Source organism: Amblyomma maculatum, chromosome 1, assembly GCF_055883805.1.
Source record: "Amblyomma maculatum isolate TAMU_Amacu chromosome 1, ASM5588380v1, whole genome shotgun sequence".
In the NCBI taxonomy this organism is placed as follows: Eukaryota; Metazoa; Arthropoda; class Arachnida; order Ixodida; family Ixodidae; genus Amblyomma; species Amblyomma maculatum.
In genome coordinates this window covers 258,576,702-258,597,877 of record NC_139344.1, presented here as the reverse complement: position 1 = coordinate 258,597,877, position 21,176 = coordinate 258,576,702, and the positions used below count along the sequence as shown (strand labels likewise).

The 21,176-nt window shown below is 47.5% G+C and overlaps 1 protein-coding gene across 2 annotated transcripts; it reads right to left on the bottom strand.

Moving 5' to 3' along the window:
* Positions 1 to 3,035: 3,035 nt before the first annotated feature.
* On the bottom strand, positions 3,036 to 17,363 carry Mettl4 (Methyltransferase like 4). 2 transcript variants are annotated; one of them, XM_084590971.1, is made up of 8 exons: positions 17,131 to 17,363; positions 16,958 to 17,008; positions 12,756 to 12,961; positions 11,369 to 11,460; positions 3,609 to 3,853; positions 3,399 to 3,558; positions 3,244 to 3,335; positions 3,036 to 3,170 (listed from the first exon to the last, which is right to left on the bottom strand). In XM_084590971.1, the coding sequence occupies exons 1-8, from the start codon at positions 17,353 to 17,355 to the stop codon at positions 3,108 to 3,110; spliced, it is 1,134 nt and encodes a 377-aa protein (XP_084447097.1). In that variant the 5' UTR covers positions 17,356 to 17,363; the 3' UTR covers positions 3,036 to 3,107. The 2 variants fall into 2 exon arrangements, with proteins under 2 accessions (XP_084447097.1, XP_084447098.1); XM_084590972.1 differs by lacking the exon at positions 12,756 to 12,961 and having other exon boundaries at positions 3,399 to 3,853.
* Between the last annotated feature and the right edge of the window lie 3,813 nt (positions 17,364 to 21,176).

Here is a 21,176-nt window from a genome sequence, read left to right as displayed (position 1 = left end):
GTCGTGAGCTGGGGCCCCGAGCAAGAACGGGCTTTCAAGAACTTGCGGGAAAAACTGGCTGAGGCACCAATTCTGAAATTGCCAGATTTTGACCGGGAATTCGTCCTGCGAACAGATGCTTCTGATAGAGGTGTTGGAGCCGTTCTGCTTCAATCGCATGACGGAATCCTGCACCCAGTTGCCTATGCGAGCCGCAAGTTGCTCCCTCGAGAGGTAGCCTATTCAACCACTGAGAAAGAGGCTTTAGCGCTCGTTTGGGGAATCGAGAAATTTCAAGTCTTCCTCTACGGGAGGTTTCTCGTTCAGACGGATCACCAGCCTTTGAAGTTCATAAAAGACACAAAATCTGCAAACAGCCGCGTTCTTCGCTGGAGTATTAAGCTTCAGGAATACAACTTCCGTGTCGAGTATATTAAAGGCAGCGAGAACGTGGGAGCAGATTACATGAGCCGGCTGGAATAGTTGTTAAGCTTGCACTACTGCATAGCTGCATTGTGTTGATTGTGTAATGAAAATCGTACACGATGTGCCTGTATATATGTGCACTTGATTGTTATCAGTGATCCGTGACTTGTGACATGTGCGCAAGACATGACTGAAGAACTACAGTGTTGTGGTGTGTGTGGGTTCAGATCAGTGCGTATATGGTGCGCGTCATGAACGGTAGTGAGTGACGAACGATCTTCAGTGCACTGGACGGACCCAATCTACTACACCCCTCTATAGGGGCGTAATAACATCGTTCTCGGCGCTTGTGGAGTTCTAGAATATTCCGAGGCAATATTCTTCAGTGGGGGGCAGTGTCACAAGCTGCTTCACCTATTATACAGCGGAAGATGCGGGAGCTTATGGCTGGAATATAGAGCGAAATTCACGGGACTCCGTCGCTCCTCTGGACAAGATTTGACAAGCCGATGGGGCAGCGACCGCCTGTCCTTGACGCGGCTGCTGCATAGTCGGCCGAGGGTATAAAATAACCGACAGCAGCACGCCCTCACCAGTGCGTTTGGGAAGATTCAAACTTCCGGCCACTCCGCGGTGCTCCGAAAGCGTATTGCGTTTCTTCGGGCCCGCGATCGACGCATCGTCCTCTGCACCTGTACGGCCGCCGCTACCGAGCAACACAGCCTTCGACGCCTCAGCAAACAAGAAAGACGTGAGAATTTCATTCGCCACGGACTGTTGTTCAATCGAACATTATTTTCGCTTTGTTAACTTTTGACCTGACTTAGTAGTATTTTACGCTGTGTTCTTATGTAACTTTTGCTCATACTTATAATATCTGAAATACCTGCTTTATTATCTTTATAGTCTTCATATTTTTTATCACAGTGTTTTGTTCATTGTCGGGTTATTTTTTTTTTCTCTTATCATTTATTTCTTCGTCTTTATCAATATCTTGTCGTGGCGTTGTATTCTCTTTCATTGTACTCTATTATTATCAGTGTAATTTTGGTCTGCTCTTTATAAACCTTCAATTGTTTGTAAAAGAAAGTGACCTATTTGTACTTATTCCTCAATCACACACCGACACACGTGCTTCACGGGTTGACCGGCCTAACTTTTAAATGTGTTCACAACCCTCATAGAGGAACGACGGGTAATCGTGAAGGGGATCCCGCACCTCTTTTGACCGTAAAGGCGGGGGTTTGTGACAGACTGGCTAAGCTGTTTCGCGAGATCATAATCACGTGTCTTCGTACGGGTAATTCGAACTAAGTCCGGTCTAGCGGCTCCAACGCGCGAGTCTCCCCGACGCTGTTTCTAGTTCGTCAGCTAATGGAAGGTGATGGAGCCCATGACTGACTAGGACCTCTTGTAGTGCTTTCGCGCACGCGCACACACACACACACACACACACACACACACACACACACACACACACACACACACACACACACACACACACACACACACACACACACACACACACCAAGAAAAAGGAACCGTCGGAGCGGATTGAAATCGGTCGGGTTCGAGCCCATTTTGTCGGGCTCAGTAGTTGAGCGTCTTAACTACTCAGCCACTGCGGCGGGTGCTTTCGCTCGGTATAAACTAGTAGGGTTACACACCGGCATTTGACGCGGCGGCTCCCAGATGGCGCCACAACTCCGTGATTAAGCGCTCCGTTGTACCGGAGCTGAACATAGAGGCTACAATTAAACCTCTGCCATTTGATGCGGCCGCTCCCAGATCGCCCCACATGCAAAGTTGGAACTGACGCGCACTAGGCCAATGGACATAGTTTGCTTCAGGTAAGTATCGCGTAAAAACAGCGATACCATCGGGTTAAAATAGGAAGAAAAAAGTCTGTGCTTTCGCACTATAATCGGTTAAACAGATAACTCCTGACCAGCTTTTGCTTCAATGAGGAAATAGGCCATGAGGAATACCCCTGGATTAATTTTGACTATGGTACCTCGATGGCGAGGCAGCCTAATTTTACGTCCTTTGACAAACATGAAAACACTTGACAGGCACTTATTCAAGAGGGAACAAAACGGCAGGGAGCCTTCATAAGGGCGCCCCCTCCCTTGATCTTGTTGGTGTGGTCCCTCCACTTCATCCTCCCGTTCAGTGCAGCAAATTGCCTTGGGTTCCTTCGGAAAAAATCACTGGCTAAGGGCCAGACGGGTGTGTTCACCAAACGAACATTGTGACTGAGACTCGTGCCCGCGACTTTGCACTCGACTACAGCGCTGCGATCAGTGTCATCGTGGCGCATACCTTATTACACAGTAGAATATGAGTAAATGCCAGATGAGCAATTCCAGTTGGAATTATTATGTGCTGCAAGCAAAGTTGAAGACAAACCACGCGGTGAGGCTGGCAACCGACATCAGGAGACACAGCACCTACCTGAGTCCTGAATCTTCAAATCCGCATCCACTCACAAATAAAAAACCCCAAATTTTAGTTGCATTCTGTTATTTCACACAGAATAGGTGACTGTGTAGTCCTTACTCCACCAGCTAAACATACATGGGAGGGAGGCGGACAGCATATGATGCAATGAATTCGGTCAAGACGCTCGGTGCGACATATGTGTGACTGGTTCATTCTTTCGGTAATATGGTAACCTGCGCAAGAATCGCCCACAAAGGCACTCAAGAAGGCGGCGATTCGTGGCTTGTGGGTTCGTAGAAACTGTCCTGCTGCAGCTTGAGCACCTGAAAAAAGAAAGGGGGGGGGGGGGGGTCAAGTAAAGTACAAGAGAAGGGGAACTCCGGCAGCGATTCTTGCCTCATTGCCGACGCTTGTCCAGCCAGGCACAAGGTACCTCGCGAACAGCTCCATGCACTGGGCGCCGTCCTCGAGGAAGGGCCTGACGAGCTCTACGAACAGAAGGGGGCACTCGTTCGCCGCGCTTCCACAGGTGCGCTCGCTTGCGGTCTCACCTGTGAGCGGTGGCTTGTGGGAATGCACGCAGGAAGGCACCGATACGAACACCTTGTCCTTCGGCATAGACATCGAAGAAGGACCACCAAAGAGGACGAATTCGTAAGGCTTCTTGTGCGGGCAGTCAAAGGGGCGCACCGGCTCGCCATGTTTGGTCACCTGCATCGGGAGGGGCGTATGCACGGGGCATCGCTCTCGCGCATCCGTACCTTGACCCAGTACCATGTGGCCAGGTACGTAAGACCCCAGAACGGCAGCATTTGGCGCGCCACAAACTGGAGGTGTCCCGCGTTGGCGGTGCACCACACGGCCACCAGGCACCCGCGCGGAGAGGCCAGGCGTTCCAGCGGCAGCGCCGACAGCAGCTCGTCGTGGCGAAGTGTTCCGTAAGCGCGCTTTCGCTTGGCCGACTTGTTCTGCCAAGGCGGGTCGAGCAGGATGAAGTCGTACGAGCCTGCGGACGGTCGCATCGATCTAGTGTTGGCATGGCGATTTGGCGGTCCACAGGGCTAACCTACCCGGATTCATCTGCTCTAACGCGGTTTATTTTCGCAAGAACGCTGCAACAAATGCATCTGCTTAGTTAAGCGAAAGATTCCTCTGTCATGCACCATCATGTTTAATTACGACCGACATGACAGGAGTAACTTATTGGTATAACCACACACCGAAATAAAGGTAATAACCTTCAAATCTTGCGAGACCACGCGACGAGACTACCGACCGAATGCGCGTTTTCAGTCAACTCAATACACGCTCGTAAACGACAAGCAGGAAAATTGATTCAACAAAATGGCGGCAGATGCTTGCTCGCATGCATGCACTTTGCCACTCGCTCAATCAAAAATCCCTTGTTTTGTGATAGCTATCTAATGCATCTTTAACAGTTGCAAGCTACTATATTAAGAGAGAGACCGCCTGACATAGATATAACGCCCCGCTTAACTAAGCCCTATGGAAGTGCCTGCATGCGTAGCTTAAACCCTCTCATCTGAACGGAGAAGCCTGCTCCTTCCAACGCGGTCATGTCACGCTGTCTCCTGACGTCATAAAACTTGAAGACCAATCATTGTGCAGCCATGTTGGCTGCCAGCTATCGCATGCAATATTCATGCCCGTGATTTTTTGCTCACAATGCCAACGCCGACCCCGCATTTTGTTCGACGCTATCACATTAAAAATAAGTTGCTCCAGCTTATATTGTGGAGTCCTTATTCCAGGGCTCCACTGGCTTGAGCTGTCCCGGGGACCTCTTAGGTGAGGTACCGTCGGTTCTCCAGGTTACCGCTGGTCAGCAGCGCCTAACCCTTTCCGGTCAAAACACCTCATTAAGAAGTCGGTAAGGGTAAAGCGTTCTCTAGGAAGGGAGCGAGCTGCAGCACACTGTTCATCCGTTGGTCACAGACACAGGCACATTTTGCCTCAGGCGTACTACGGCTGTTTAGTCTAAACTTCACTAAGCCTATCGCGCTCGCGGTGCGCGTCATATTTACGACTGAAATAACTATCGTGTTCAGCAAAGTAGACTGAATCATCTAGCATCTAGCGATCATTATTGTACTAATCAGGAAGCATTCACTGCACGACAGAGGTGCGCTGAATCGTGTTCCGAATTAAACTCAAATGCTTCAGAAGCACGGAAAGCAGTGTCTTCTCTTAACTGATCACAAAACCTGCTGACTCCCGACCCATCAGTTAGGTTCGATTCCACCACATTACCACTCGTTCTTTTTTAAGCGACGTCACTGTAACGCCATGAGGAGTCATGATTCCTCTCGACGAATAAAAATTTCCCTGCCTCGAAACGCGTCTGCTGACAAGCCCCGAGTTTTTAGCTGAGCTGGAAAGTTATCGCGTTAAAATAGATTTTTCACCTGCGAGCGTCCGACCATCGAACCGATCAAACTTCCAGAAGGCTGCACCCAAAAGAACTTCCAGGAGTCAAACACACCGCTGAAGCAGATTTTGAAGGGGTGATGACAGGGTCATTCGACGTATTGCCGTTTTATACTTCTGTGAATCATACACAGATCTGCGATTCTACTCGCAAAGCTTTAGTGCCTAGCACGCGGCGCATATTACAAAAAAAAAAAAAATTCGGTAGAAATCGGAATCGAGAAGCTCCTCCCACCGAGAGCGACCGCCATTTTGAAATGCTCGTGTGAAGTCACAGAGGATACTACTACTACAACTAAAAAGTACTTTGAGGTATTCTTGGGGAGGGGATATTGGACGCGGGTTATGCCGGCCTAAGTCGTGGCGGCACTCTTGGCGTCCACGGGAAGGGGGGATGTGGGGAGGGGGTGCTCATCTTGGTGCCGCTCTTGCCGTCGTCTGCAATGCAGGCTGCAATATCAAAGCACACGTTTCTCTCTCTCTCTCTTTTGTGAACGATAGACAAGTGGTCGTCCCTCATGCAGAAGTCCTTTGGTGAAGAGTTTTCTTCAGCAGGCGCACGGTCACAGTCAGTGGGCTACACGGTTAGGTTCCCTAGCTTATCGACGCAATGATCTGTCGCACTACACCGGCGACGACGCCAGCACGACCAACGGTCGCCTATCCCGTAGTGTGAAGTTTTCGGTCTCGCGACACCGACGGCACTGATCAGCGGACGGTCGCTCAATCTATTTTGGTCGGATCGGAGGCCGAGCGAGAACTTGACACACGATGAGTTGAGAAGATGCGCTTGTCTGTAGCTTAACCGTGTTAGAAAAAGGAAAACAAGAAGCTACACTTTATATGTTCCCCTTTCTCATCAGCAATGACCTTGGCCAGGAATGTTAGTCGGCGCCGAGCTGCAGGCCCATTCCGCGACAAGTAGGCCTAGCATGAGTACGCGGGGTTCGGGTTTAGAGTTTCGGCGATTACAGAGCGCGTATTCACAAGGTTTAGCGGTTGCATATGGCCATCGAGTGTAGTTCTGGCAGCAGTGACCCAAAATAGATGACTGCTTAAATCACAAAGCACGTGCACATTGAGCGGAAAGCATCGATATGAGCCTGTTGTGCGAGCGCAGCCGGCGGCTGTCGGCGCTGCTTGTGGGTACCAGGCGCAGGCAGGGGACGTAGCATCCATGGCGCTTCTTGCAGCGCAGTTGTAGTTTGTGAACAAATAAAGGTGCAACCGGTGCGAAAAGAAGTGGATAGTTTTGGTACTGCTAGCTCAGCTTGCATTTTATGCCGTACATGCGAACGAGCAGCATACATCTAGTCATTACAAAATTTATGTCAACAAACACGCTGGGGGCCCGCTCAGTCGTAATCCGCGAATCAGCGCATTCATGCGGGAGTTTAGGGCTCACACATTAAACACTAAATTGTGTATGTTTACGTTGAAGCACTCACAGCAGACATGGGCATCCTCACGAGGGTGAACCCTCATGAGGGCGTCCTCACCCTCACCTCGTGAGGATTTGATTCAGTGAGGTGAGGGCGAGGGAGGATCGGCACTGAAAAATTTGTGACGATGGTGAGAGGGGGCAGAGGCGGTGAATTGTGCGGGTGAGGGAGGGAAATATAGAGTTTGAGGGGAAATATGGGCAAACCTTCCACGAAAGACGTAGTTTCTGTAAGTAAGAAAAAGCACGCGGCAACACGAAAGGCACGAGTGACCACACACTTTCTCCTCCACTAGGGTTGTGTTGTATAGAAAACAGATGGAACAGGGCATAGGCGCTGCAGCAAAAGAAGCTGCCCCGGTGCTCATGGTGAAGAGAAGTCTAAAAACGACACTAGAGAGCTGCAGGGAGTCACCGAAAGCGATGTCGCTGTTTCCAGCCTCACGGAACACGACGGGACCGGGGAAATACACAAGACAGCCGTTTCTAACTGCTCACTTTTCTTTGCCATTCAGGTAAAAGCAGGTCCAGAAAAAAAAAAAAAAGCGCGTCCAAAAGAGCTGGGACGCGCAGTAGAAACGTTAAACACAAAAGACCGAGGTGGGGTGATCTTATCTGCTGCGACCCTGCCACACATTTTTTTTTTTCCCCTCCTTCAGAGTGGCTTGCATATGAGAAGTATTTTTTGACAGTGCTTTGTGACTGTCTAGTTAGCAAGATTTTACATAAAACTTTCATAAAAAGTGTAAATTACAATTCGCAACAAAACCAACAGAAAATAAACAGCAGTGAATTTGTGCTCATGAGAGCTCCAATAAAATAAACTGCAGTTCAATATCCGATGCAATCTTTGCCATGTGTTTGCAGAAACAAGCAGAATTTTCTTTCTTTTACCATTTTTTGCTTTGTTGTGAATTAGCAAAATCATCATATTGTGCATTAATATGTGTGGCACATAATTACAATGCATTGTTTTTTCTGTAATTTCTATAACATTAGGTTTTAGTTTATCTATGTTCTTAAGAAAGTTTTCTTCAGATGGGTTTTAATATTGTTGGTGAAGTAATAGCCTGGAGAATTGAGCACAATTTCACGAAAGAGTTGTTTCATTTTCAGTATCCAAAGAGTAGGTGTGTTCGCAAGTCTTGTACCGGAGTAAGGTTCTCTTATTCTTTATTTGATTTTAACATGCGTTCTGCAGTCAGAATAAGTTTAATGCAGCGTAATACCCGACGATCGTAAGGCATTATGTTATGACAGACTCACGCGTTACAGGAGTATGACAATGCCAAACCGGGTTCTATGAATCTTTGCCGAATGCGCTTCCGGGTTGGCTTCAGCTATGAGGTGCCAGCGCAAGGGTGCTTGCAGTTCTTAGATACATTTGTTGCTGTTCGCAAAATCAAAGCGTGCTGGTGGTATGAGCCTCGCTAAAAAAGAAGGTATTTTAAACCACCAGTCAGCTCATTTTAAGTTTTCAAGGGTATTGCTAAAAAACTACCTGCATGCCGCTCTTGACAAATCGTGCCTACATGAAATGACATACAGCATAGATGTTTGGCTGCAAACACTGATCAGTGCAGGATTTCCCTGTGAGGTGGCTACACTGTTTTAAAGGGCCTTGTTAATGATGCTAAGGATGTAGAGGAGCACCGCTGAGCTAAAGAAGCGCAAAGTACAAGACCCGTTGCCATTCCATATTACTATCAAATCTCCCACAGCTTAAAAAACGTGGCTCAGAAAGGTGACGTCCTTGTAGTCATCACTGCATCAAAAATATTGGCTGGTGTGTGCAATATGATGCAGGAAAAGCACAAGCAGGGCTGTAGCATCAAGCGCGTAGGCAGGTTCGTCCCGAGGAACAGTGCATTCGTTTACCATACACGGCTGCCATATGCCAAAACCTACATAGAACAAATTGGATGTTGCAAAAACGGCACACTTCAGGAGCTGCACGCATGAGTAGGCGCACTGGCGGGAGGAAAAGAAAGGGGGAAGGGGGTGAAGGGGGGGGGCGGCTCGATTTCGTGAAATGACAATCTTGAAGAAGTTTGCGTCTAAACTCAGCAGAAAAGTATACAAAGTATACTGCAATAAGATGGAATACACCACTTCTGTTAGCAACTGAGGCCTTGGGCACCTAATCCGATAACTTGAGGAGTTTAAATATCCCACACATGTCAGCGTGCCAGTCTTCTTAGTTTGCCATTACTTTGCCAAGATCAGCTTCACTGTAGGGGTGGACCATGTTTATGTCGGCTTTCAACGGCTTCTTATCCAAAGCATAGTTTCCTGTGCTTGGTACATCACGACATAAAGCGAAAAAGTGATTCTGGTTCAATGCTGCAGAATTAATGCAACCGCTGAAATGAAATTTTAACTGACACAGAGTAGGGTTTATATCGAGGAAAGCTACAAAGCGTCTGTTCACACTCAGTGATAGAGATCCGCACGGGCTGGGCCCGACTCGCCGTGGAGTGTTTTTTACCTATTGAGATGGGAGGGTGACATCAAAGTCCAGCCCTCCAGGATGCTTGGATCTTGAGTACAGGCTGTAATTTTAGCTTAGGACTTTATGAGATCGTTTTAATAAGTATCCCAACATTTTCTTAACATAAAGATGGCAAGCTGAGATGAAGTACCTTAATGCATGCTGCCAAGGCTAGAGTAGCACCAGAGAGCACCTGCCTCGCATACTGTTAAAACGTCTGCCAGGTCTGAACAAAAGGCAGACTTCAAGGAAGAAAGCTTCGAGGCTTTGCGTGATACCTGCTCTCGAACGCTACCCTTCAGCGCCTCACACTCACTCTAAGACTGACTCAATAAAGCAGACAGCTGAGGTTAAATAAAATCCAATTCCGTGTAGTCATGTTATGTCCTTGGATCTCTAGCTGGCAGGTTGAAAATATGACAGCATTGCTTTTTGTACACCTGATTCTGCTTAGCCATTTCTGTGGAGGGAAAGAGGCCTCCTCTCTTCCACGGATTCTCCATGTTTTTAAGCAAGCAGTTGTTCGCTCCTAGTGTGAGCGAAATGCCTGCTTTCAGATAGCGTCCTGTCCCTTTTTCTACCTTGTGCCAAAAACACGCATGAACCATGTGTGTGTTGCTAAAAAAGCTAAAAACGAAGCAACGAAAGCAACAAAACTCATACTAGGTCGGGAAGATGTTCCATTCGGCGGGCTACACTGTTCTAGAAGGCTGTAGCCGGAACATTGTTAGCCGGGGCGCACCTCAGCCTGCGCACACGAGAGCTTTGCGTGGCGGTGCTTCGTTTGAAGACTGACTTGGCGCTGCTGGGAGGTGACAGATAAAGCACAAAGCAAGCAAGTGTATGTCGGGCTTTGCCCCCTGTGGTAATGTGCCGACGACAGACTATACTCCCTTCACAGCGCGGGCAGCTGTCAATAGGAAAGCTGTTTGAAAAAACAAAACAAAAAAACTCTTCTGCGGGGCGGGCAGACCACGCACGCTGGTCCACGGCCGGGCTCAAGCAGCGGCTGTGGCTGGTCTTATCAGATCTCCCTGAGGCGCCGGGTGGAGACATGGGTGCATGTGGCAGCAGTGCTCTCAGAAGGGTACACACACGTCCACCACCGTTCATTCCTTTCCAGCTTTCTCTGTCCAAAGGGTCTTCTTCAGTTTAATCTCCCCCCCCCCCCCCACAAAAAAAGAAAAAAAAAAAAAAACATCGCATGGCAGGAACGGCTGGGGAAGCCCTTCAGCTTGTGTTGCTGTGTGCTTTCGATCAGACCACTCAAGTTGTTGGTGCTTATGTTAAAAACAACACTTTGGTGAGCAGTTGCAAATTATATATGCTCAACGACATCTGTGTACAATGTGCGCGAATAAATTTCCATGCGGCAGTGCCGTCGGATATTTTCGGCAAATGCGCGGTCCAAGTGAAAAGTTTGTTCATGCAGGTTCGAGGTGAGTTTCATTCTTTTGCGGCTCTTGCCTTCTCAGTGTGGGCAATCCGGTTCTCGGATTTTGCATATGCGGGTACGTATTGTCCGGAATTAAGAAGATCTGCTAGGAGATGTGCACACCGCATGCACACCGTCCCCGCAAGATTGCAGCCGACACCACGAATAGCAGACATGGGGATGGTACCTCATGACGTCTGCGGCCAATGGTTGCCAGACCAGAAAGCTGCTTTCGCTATTAATTACAAAAATTCATTTTAAGACTTCCACTGCATCGAATGAGCTCAAATTTCCAGGATTTGTAATTTAATGTGTGTGGAATGAAATGCAATAATCAGTTCATACTCAAATGGTAGCTGTCATGCTGTCATAGTCCGTCTAGCAGCTCATATGCGGGATACACAAACATAGGTGGCCACTAATAGGTTAAAACGACCGCATGAATCGCATTGATCTCTGCGGTTCAAACGGTTATGCCCCATACCTACTCAAAGGCACCGGACCAAACGCATGCGAACAGTAACAAAATGAAAGAACTACTGCAATTGACAAGACTGCGCGCCAAGTGCTTGGGGCAAACTTTCCAAGGTGATGGGTGTAGACATGTCCGCACCGAGTTTCCAGAACCAAAATTAATTAAAATTAATGCTCGCGGCTCTTGCTTTGCTTAGTGCGAGTGGCAGGCTGCAATGGGGCCACAGCTCACCTGATAGGTACGGTCCCACGTCGCGCACGTCTCCGATCTGAGCTCGCGCCCTGGCCGGCAACCACACCGGCTGACCCCGGAACTGGATTAGCCTGCATCAGGGTGGGAGGGCTACCTCAGACTGCAAACAAAACACTGGAAGTTTTACTGCTGTCTCAAGAACTTTGTGCTTCGTCCTGTGACGCTTATGTCCCCATTTAACGTTCTTATTTCAATTTTCTTTTCCGTTTTGGCACATGTCCTTCATCTTATGCTTTGTGTTGAATGTTATATGACTTCAAGCCCGTTTTTAACATCGCCTAGGAACACAGCACTTCATCAGCACCAGCTTGTCTATGTCCACTGAAGTGCAAAGAAAGATATCTCTCCTATATCCCTCTTATTAACCCTGTGCTGTGGAAACCGAGGCCCACTTTTCCCCGCAAACATCCTAATCCCATCCACGCACCTAACTTCCTGGAACTCAATGGCTTTCCTTCCCTTAGAATCCAGTTTGTTGCCCTTAACGAATCGCTTTTCTTGCCTCCACATTCCTGATTTCGAATAAAATTTCGTTATCTCGCGCTTATTCTCTGACCCGCTCTGCACTCTTCCTACCTCTTTAACGTCACAACAATCGCCATTTCTATGGATCGCATGCAGCGTTGTCTCCAATTTAACCATGTTTCAGCCTCACGCAGCTGTTATATACATATCTTTTCAGAAACATTGAAAAATTGCCATTCATAATTTCAGAGAACCTGCCAAATGCGCCCCCACCCCATTCTTATTCCCTTAGTTATTTCCCTCTCGTGGCCTGAATCTGCGCTCATCATCTGCCATGATTATATATGATCAGTGTACTATACGCCTCGATACCTATCGTAAACTACAGTTCCGCAGCGAGACTGTTAAACATCACTTTAGCTGTTTGCATATTAAATTTTAGAGCCACCATAATGCATGCCTGTCGAAGTAACTGATCACGCTTTGCAAGTCGCCCCCTGGATTACATACCAAGGTAATTCAGCACAAAAACAATGTGAAATGAGGGGATTGTTACGACGTACATACGAAGGGAGCCAAGTGCCACTCGTGTGTGCATGCGTGTTTATTAAATGTATTTAAAATTACATTTAAACTTAATTGCCTTCTTTGTCATCCGAAGCTGTTCTCGCAACGAAAAATCAGCTGCAGGGTCATTTAGTAAAAGGTTGTGCCGCGTGAGAGAAGTTATAGCACAGGCAGCAAGGCACATCATGCATCACATATTTCTCGATTCGAGTATGACGGGAAACTGCCAGCTCGTACTCGATCACTGCACAGGCGATCGAGGATAATACTGCGCAGCGAGGTGCGCCCACAACAAATACAAGACAACAGAGTGAAATTGTGTGAAGCTACGTGCCTCGCGTGCGGCGCCGAGCAGCGGACGCCCGTTGGGGACGGCGGGGCGCCCCCAGAAGAGGCCAGCAGGGCGGCGGTTGCGGCATGCCGAGCCCCGCGATTGTTGTCGCGCACTTCACACTCACTGGCTGGCCCTGGTTCCAAGTGACCCGCGTCCAAGGCTGCTTGCACGATGCAGCTGCTTGCCTCCGCGATCCAGCTGCCCGGCTGGCATGCAAAAGCAAGTGAGCCGTTTTCAGGTGCCAAGGGACGCAAGCCCCATCTCGTAGAATGGCGAACATTGCCAACGAGTGGCGCTGCAGAAGAGGCCTTGCTAGAGTTACTATATAACCTTTGCCAGAATTCCGCGTTTCTTTTCTTCATCGCTAGGCAATCGTGTACCACCTTGTACCTGACGGGCACTTTGACCCGCACTGCATCATAAATCGTGGGGACGACATGCCGGGCTGCGTGCGAGTCGCTCCTATTTTTGTTTCAATCCGCTGTGTCGGTCTGTTAATGTGAATTTTCATTCATTTCTTGCTTTTACCGATGCCATCGCTCCCAATGTAACAGGGTGTTTCCGGGCTGTTCCCGAATCCTTGATCTCAATTCCCGCTTCCAACTACTCAGGGTGCGAACTTTCATCACGTCGTTTGACCCGTCCATTGACGTCAGTAGTCCTACTTTTGTGTCTCAACCGGCCTTATTCTTTCTAATCATTTAATCCCGATTGGTGCATATCTCAGTTCTTTGCAGTGGGCTGATGACACGTAGGCAGTAGTAGAACTCCATTACGACCACATATTCCCCTCTTATGTTAAGCACATGACAGTAAACATTTTAAAACGGTCTTCTTTCTGATCACAAAGAAATAACCCCCCCCCCCCCTTTATACTGTCCTTTCCACAGATGGCTCCATCTCCATCAGGGACTTAACATGGGGCTACTCTGTAAGCATCCCGGATTACACTCCCATATTCTATGCGGGATTTTTGGCTTTTGTATTGGCTCTGCACTAAATTCCGTGTCATATGTCACACGTCATCATCCTCGCTGATTGTTTCTCAGTTTTAGTTTCGTTTGAAACTTCACAAAAATATGATTTGAGCTGTTTCCTTCGATTTTTTATTCCATGCACTTTGAAAGAGGTCCGTTTTGTCTGGGTCCCTGGCCATGTAGGTATTCATTCAAACGAGGTGGCTGATTTTTTTTTTTTTTTTTTTAGCAAGATCGTCTCTTAATGCGTCATTGACATATCCAGTCCCCAACTTCAGCCTGCTGATGATTTCCAGGTTCCAGCGGTTCCAGCACTTCAGAGAAGGAATTACCTGAATGTCCCTCTCTCCAGGTTAGGCCTCCCTTTGTCTCTATACCAGTGTTAGTATCGTTCGGTGCGAGTGCCAAAGGAGTTACATTATTCAATATGCGGGATGTTCCATGATTACATAATTGCAACTGGTAGGCTGAATTATTAACTCTTTTAAGTTTCTTCGAGATCATCTTTTTCCCCAAAATATTATGTTACTTATTTTACTTTAAATGCTACTCTGACGTTTTTCATCAATAGATGTTTCAAAATTACCGCTTGGCGCTATTATTTTTGTCGTAACCGTCTGTGGAATTTTCCCAGTATATATGCCACTACACATTGGTCGATCCCCTCATGTAGGCATGCGCCATGTTTCAAAAGGCCAAGAAGAAGAACGGAGGATGTGGGGAAGAGCAAACGACCACAGAATAAACTAGCTCTGACATTGTAAGCGAACAGACAAACGAGAAAACTAATAAAATTATAGGAAGCGACCAACAGCTTGAAGCCCTAAGTCCGACAATTGTCCAGGTTTATGGAAAGAAAAAATTTCATTTCTGTGAGAAAAGACTGAGGGAATGCAGTTTCTTGGCGGAAGAAATCTGAAAGGTTTCAGTTATCTCATGGCAAAGCGTTTTTCATGATTACTAAGCAGAACAGCAGACAACCGCAGTTAAACGCTGCAGGGAACCACGTATACGCGGCCGCCGCCCGTTAATCATTCCTACGAACCAGCATGTGACAAATGGGTATATTAGCAGCTTCTATGTACAGTTTTCTACGCATGTGTCAGGCTAACATAACAGCCGCCGTTCTATAAGTCGATATATCCCGTTCGAAAGAAAACACGCATCGAAGCCCGAAATGAATGATCGATGAAGAATGAAATTGCGGTAATTGTTAATTTATTAAAATCCGCAATTATTTTTGCAAACTATACTTGTTTCCGCTAGCACAAGCGTTAATATAAATAGTATCAAGCAGCGATCGTTACGTAAGACAAGGTAGTAGTGACATGTAACTTGTAAGGCACGAATCAGCAGTAAAAGCCAAGTGTGCGTGCATTGGGCCATTAGCTTTTTTAGTGAGTTTGAACGAAGAGCGGAGGAATATTTGACTGTGTAGAAATTCCAGCCATGTGCATGAATTTATGAAGGACCAGTCTGACCCCAATATGCCACCGATTCCACCCGCGTTCTACGAGCGATTAGACGATAAATTAACGGGAGGGCTTCAAAAGCAGCATTAAAGAAGGCTTTGAAAGCGTGAAGTTCTAAGAGGATCCTACTAACCATTAATAATACTAGAATCGAAAGTCTGCGAATTTATAAGTAACCCTATCAGGAAAGCAGCGAAACAGTCGATTACACCTGCAGAAGCATAGTCAAGCCCTATATACATGCACATATATCCGGAAAAATATATTTCACTTTTTTTTTTTTTGTCACGCGGAACAAACTTGAAATCAAAAGTTCTGGGTGACCGTTTTACCACCCCGAGAGCTGCTCCAGCATAATCTTCAGATGGTTGTGTCTAAAGGGGGCAGTTAAGTTTTGGGAAGCAATTTTTCGTCACAATAAAATAAAATTAATGACTTCAGGCAGCCAGAGCGCAATATATTCCCTTGTTACTACTGAAACCGACGCTTCGACTGTTGCTGTTTGAGCGGAGGAACGGAGACTAGCGCCAGGAAATTTTTTGTGATCGCAACCGCCAACGGTTGACTCGTATGAGCCTTCATAGAAACATACAGCCTTCTTAAAGGACAAAAATCAAGGATCTATTCGTTTTATACACTGCACTGGCAGCCAAGTAGTACTGCATTAAAAGGATGGCATACTTGTGTGATAAGGACACATTGAGAATTATCCGGCCGGCCTCCCGCAGCAGCGCGCCGTGCGCACAAGGGCATGTTGACTTTTGCTCCAGGAGTCTGTGCCAGTGCCGCGGTAACCACTGCGAAGGGCGCCGCTTCTGCCACTACAAAACCTTCTAAAAGTTCAGTAAAACACTTTTCGGGGCATGTTGGTGCATAGCTACTAATATTTCAAGCACGACAACGACGGCACACAGATAGAGAGACGACAGATATAAAAGCGCATGTCCTGTCGTCTCTACATCTATGTGTCGTCGTTGCTGCGCTTGAAATATTAGTACCTATGGGAAGTTCTGCAACTGGTAAGATTCAAAGGCTGATATCATTGCCGATTTGAATAAACAGAAGGCATTAGGGCGGCGTAAAGAAGCTACATGGCTCTAAAAAAAGAAGTTAGCACTGACTGATCAAGCTGCACTGAAAGAGTCACGTCCCGTCCTTTAATCTACTGCCCTGAAACGACGCTGTCAAGATACCAATAATGATTTGCCTTGTGCTCTGGGCACTTCCAAGTGTTTGGCGCTGAACCTGCAAACAGGTTGGGGCCAAACCACGGAGGGCGCAGCCGAAACGCTGGCCGGAGTCTCTGATATATTATCCCCGTTGTGTAAATAATTGCTCCCTATCACAGGGATTACGAGTCAGGCCATTTCTAAGAGCAGTTCTATTAATTTCAACACAAAGCGTGTGAGGCAAAAAGCAGCGTTGTCTTGCATACATGGGTAAGCGAACAAATCATTACTGCTGGGATTTGTAAGCATGGAAAGAATGAAGACAAAAGCAGGCGTCCACTCTTTTTCTCTCACTGAGAAAGTAAACACACACACACACACACACACACACACACACACACACACACACACACACACACACACACACACACACACACACACACACACACACACACACACACACACACACACACACATATATATATATATATATAGAAAGGGCGTACTGTGAACCTGCTGTTCATTTGCGAGCAGCAGAATGGGGATATATCATTTCGACAATGCTGAAATGAGTGCCCTCTTACCTGTACGAAATCTGTCAGCGGAGAGTCGTCAATACTGCGCCGTTTTCGCTTCTGCAATACGCAAGGCCCCATATATCTCATTTTGGCGGTTTATCAGCGCAGATGTCCGACACTTTTTTTTTCATTTTCCAACACTGGAAACTACGTTCACAACGCAAACTTTCACTGCTCACCCTGCGCTCTGTCCCCGCTGCCAGCCTGTCTGCAGCTGAATCCATTCGTATGGGAGTTTTTAAATCAAATAAGATGTCTTTAAGCTTTAAAGAAACTTCGCTAGAGACTCCGGGACGCTGACATTTCTTGTACCATCTTTCCAGAAGTTGGTTGTGCGATAAAAAGCAGCCGCTACCACAATCTAATAAAACCGCCATGCGTGCCGCCATGAATGAATCTGGCATGACTTGGATTGGCTGGACTTGACTCAAAACATGCACGCGATGTCGATGGTCGTCTCACTTTTTAGTTCTGAATAAACGGAACAAAGGTATGCGATGGGACCGATGGGACCAAATTCTATGTATAACTTTAAGGAAATGCTGGCAAACGACTGTTTAATGCGTCGTGACGCTGGCCTTACTCTGCATTACCTCATTTTGGCCCGTTTGTGGTGGGCCGTGCTGCGGTTCGAACTGCTTTCCTCGATTGGTGTACTTGAATAAAAAAAAAAAAATGTAAAGCCACTACTTTTTAATTAAAACAGTGTTGGCTTCCCTCATATGATCATGAAAGTCTCCAGTTATCTTCTCCCATCCCTTGTCAAGGATTTACAGTAGTCAGCAAAAATACCGTTGATTTACTCTGCTTTTGGTTTTATTTCTATCCTTTGGTGTATTTTTATCCGACATAGTGTGTATATTTTCGTCGTGTGTTAAATCAAAACAACTACAAAGCAAAGCGACTATGGCTAACAGTGACCGCCACTAAAGCATGCGAAATGTGCGGTGGCAAATACCAACGGAGTACACTTGTACTCTATATCCAGGGGAACAGCTTTGCCTTGATGCGGTATCACGGGCATATGGGCTGCTGTCTGCCCAAAAAATAAAATTACGCGACGCTTATGCTATATCGCGTATGGCTCTGTCTGTCTGTGTCTCATTCTCTATGTCTCTCTGTAGACGTACCCCCTACGTAGAGTACTGCGAAAGTCTGCAACAGTACTTGGGCGGTCCTGCCTGTGAGTCGAAATCGGATGCAATTATTGCTTGAGTGCGCGGTTATGATTGCCATCACATTCGCGGTTAAAACGGCCCTGTTGAACCAATAATACGAATCAACACCAAGAAAATTTCGCCGATGATTTTACTGATGACACCATGTTATAAGCCGGCCCGCAGTCGCCTTCCGTCGGACCGAGACGCGTAGCTTTTGTGGACCTCGTAACAAACTGCGCCTTTCTTTTTTTCCTTTTTCTTATTTTCTTTACTATTTAGGGCACAGCAAAACCTTTGCTCTCCTATTTTTGTTTCGATCGTTTCCATTTGCATTTCTGTCATTTGTGTCAGTAATGATTGCAAAACTATCGGTAGCACTATGGATAGATTGATTGAAACCACGTTTATTCCACTTTTTTAATGCGCCGAAGGCGCTACGGTGGAAGGGGGGGGGGGGGGGGGTATTGTAGAGGAGAAGGGGTAAGGCTGCCTCCATTTTTTATTCAAATTTCCTGGAGGCAGCTAAGTGGAGGCTGCGTGCCTCTCGTGGGCAATGCGGTGCCGGTCGCCGACCAGCGGCGCCTCCGAGTCCTGGACGAACATGAGGAGTGCCCGCCAAAGCTCGATGGCACGATCTCGAGACGAGGTATCGGGGCAGGCCTAGGTCCAGACAGAAGAAGGTCATGGTCCCCGCTTAACGGTGGCCAGGGCTCGAAGACGAGATGGTGTGAGGACATTCCCAGAACAGGTGGTTCAGATCCGCACTGCAGTTGCACCTGGAGCAGGAACCAGATACAGGTGGCGTCGTGCCACCCCGATGAAAGCGATTCAGCAAGAAAGGAGTAAGAATGGTGCCTGTTTGGATCCGCCGCAGCAGGACCGATTCTCGTCGCGTGAATACCATCGGGGGAAGTGCAGGTATAGAGAGGGGGTTGCCCACTGCCGTGAGGTAGACGGTGCGATGAAGTTTCATCACAAGGTTCTCCGCGATCGGATCTGCAACCTCGGGTGTGGTAGCGTCGGAAGGGGGACACTATGAATAGCGAACTATACCGTGCACTCTCGACAGTACTATCGGTAGCCTTTCTACATTATCGGCGGTCAACTATACTGATAGCTTTGAATAACTATTTTTATTTATTCTTTTATTTATGGGTGTATTTACAGCCCCATAACAGCGTTATAGTAAGGGGGAGGATCACAGAACGATCGGAATATCGGAATATGCCTAGATGAATCAGTTGAACGTAGAAACAAAGTACTCATTCGATACGATAGTTGTAACTGCATAATCAAGTCGATCACTTTTTTTGCTAAAAAAAATTACATTTTCGGCGTGATGCAACCGCGCATCTCATTCGCAGGAATCGCAAGGCGCGTGTTGCGTGCAGGGGGTGGTCGCGTCACGACGGGTGCAATGGCTGAACGCACTCCAACAGAAGAGAAACGTGAAAATTATCAATCATCACTGTTTTAGAGAAACCCGACGTTTCGGAGCCGGCCAGGATCCTTCTTCAAGGGTGACGCGGGGCTTAATTGTGACGTGGACGGCTACTCTAAACGTTTTAACCTAAAAGTCATACGCCTCCAAAAACGCAACGAACCGGCTCCGGGAAGAGAACAACCAACAGCAAGCAACTATAGCTCAAAAATACTTCGCTTTTCCCTACGCCGGTGCAACCATCGAAAAAGGAAGGCATCCTCTACTCCGTTTCGTACATCAGGTGCAACGCAGCGAAAGCTACGCAAGTAGTCCGCAAGAAAAAAAGAGGTATCACTACGCGCTCGTTTCGTGGCCGAGTGGTATCTGCGGAAACGGGCTCTATTCCGAGCATACACGTTTGCAATAACTTGCTTCGCGTGCCTGGACATTTTCGCAGCTGCGGATCTTACAGAAAAAATCTGATCCGAAGAAGCAGTCGAGATCGCTGCGTTGCGCTGCCTGGAGGGCACCGCTGGCAGGGTTGCGGGGCAGCGAAAACGCGACACGAACGAAAACGACAAACGAAACATACAAACTCACAGAATCCGATCTTTTCTCTTTAAAAAAGGTGCTTTTTGTGGAGTTGATGGCAAATGTAAGATTTATTAAGCTTGCAGACAAAACAACTATTAGTTCTTCTCGTCGAGAGCAGGCACTATTTTTCATCACGGATGCCGGGAACGAAAACAAGGGCTCTAGCTTTGGGGAGCGCGCTACATATTCCCAAAGACCGACCATCTAGAGAAAGAGCCCAAGGCATTGTTTACAAAATCCCCCGCATCGACTGCGACGCTTGATACATTGGCGAAACAGAGAACTATACGAAGGAAACATTCGCCAAACAGAGAACTATATGAAGGAAACATTCGCCAATATAAGAATGACGCACGGAGCTTCCCCACAGCCGAACGTTCCGGACAAGCCGACCGCAAAATGAACTTCCAAGAAGCATCCGTCCTGGGGACCGAAACCATTTATCGAAAACGACGCCTTATTGAATCATAAGACGATCCCAAACAAGTTCAACCCGACGAGAGGCAATTGACCTTCCTGGCATGCTCCTAGAGGGTCACCGCCCGTTCCTGGCCACCTTACAAAAGAATAATAATAAAAAAAAAACGCCAGCAGGCACCGCTGCACCTGCACCTACCGGCACCGTGACTCAACATACCTCCACTCGGACCCCATCCCGCCCCCATCGACTCCCTTTCCTCTCCTGTATTCGCTCCATCCTCGTCTTTCCTTCCTTTTGCTTCAAGCTGCATACAGCAAACCCCGCATCATCCATGGAGAAGGAGCCGTGCCGGCTCCGAAACGTCGCGTTTACAAGGCACGCCAAGCGACGAAGGAGGGTGGGGGGTAATGGAGGGATTGAATGCTCTAGGTTAGCATGGAGGAAGGCTCAGTTGAGGCAAGAGGGATAGAGAGGAAAGTAGGATAGGTAGAGAGGGTCCGGGGTAGGGATGGGCAAGACGGCTCACTTGAACGGCGCACTGGCTCACTTACATCTGTAGAAGTGAGTGGGTCGCTCAGGAGGGGCCGGATCTTCTCTCTCTCTCTTTCTATATGTATATATATATAT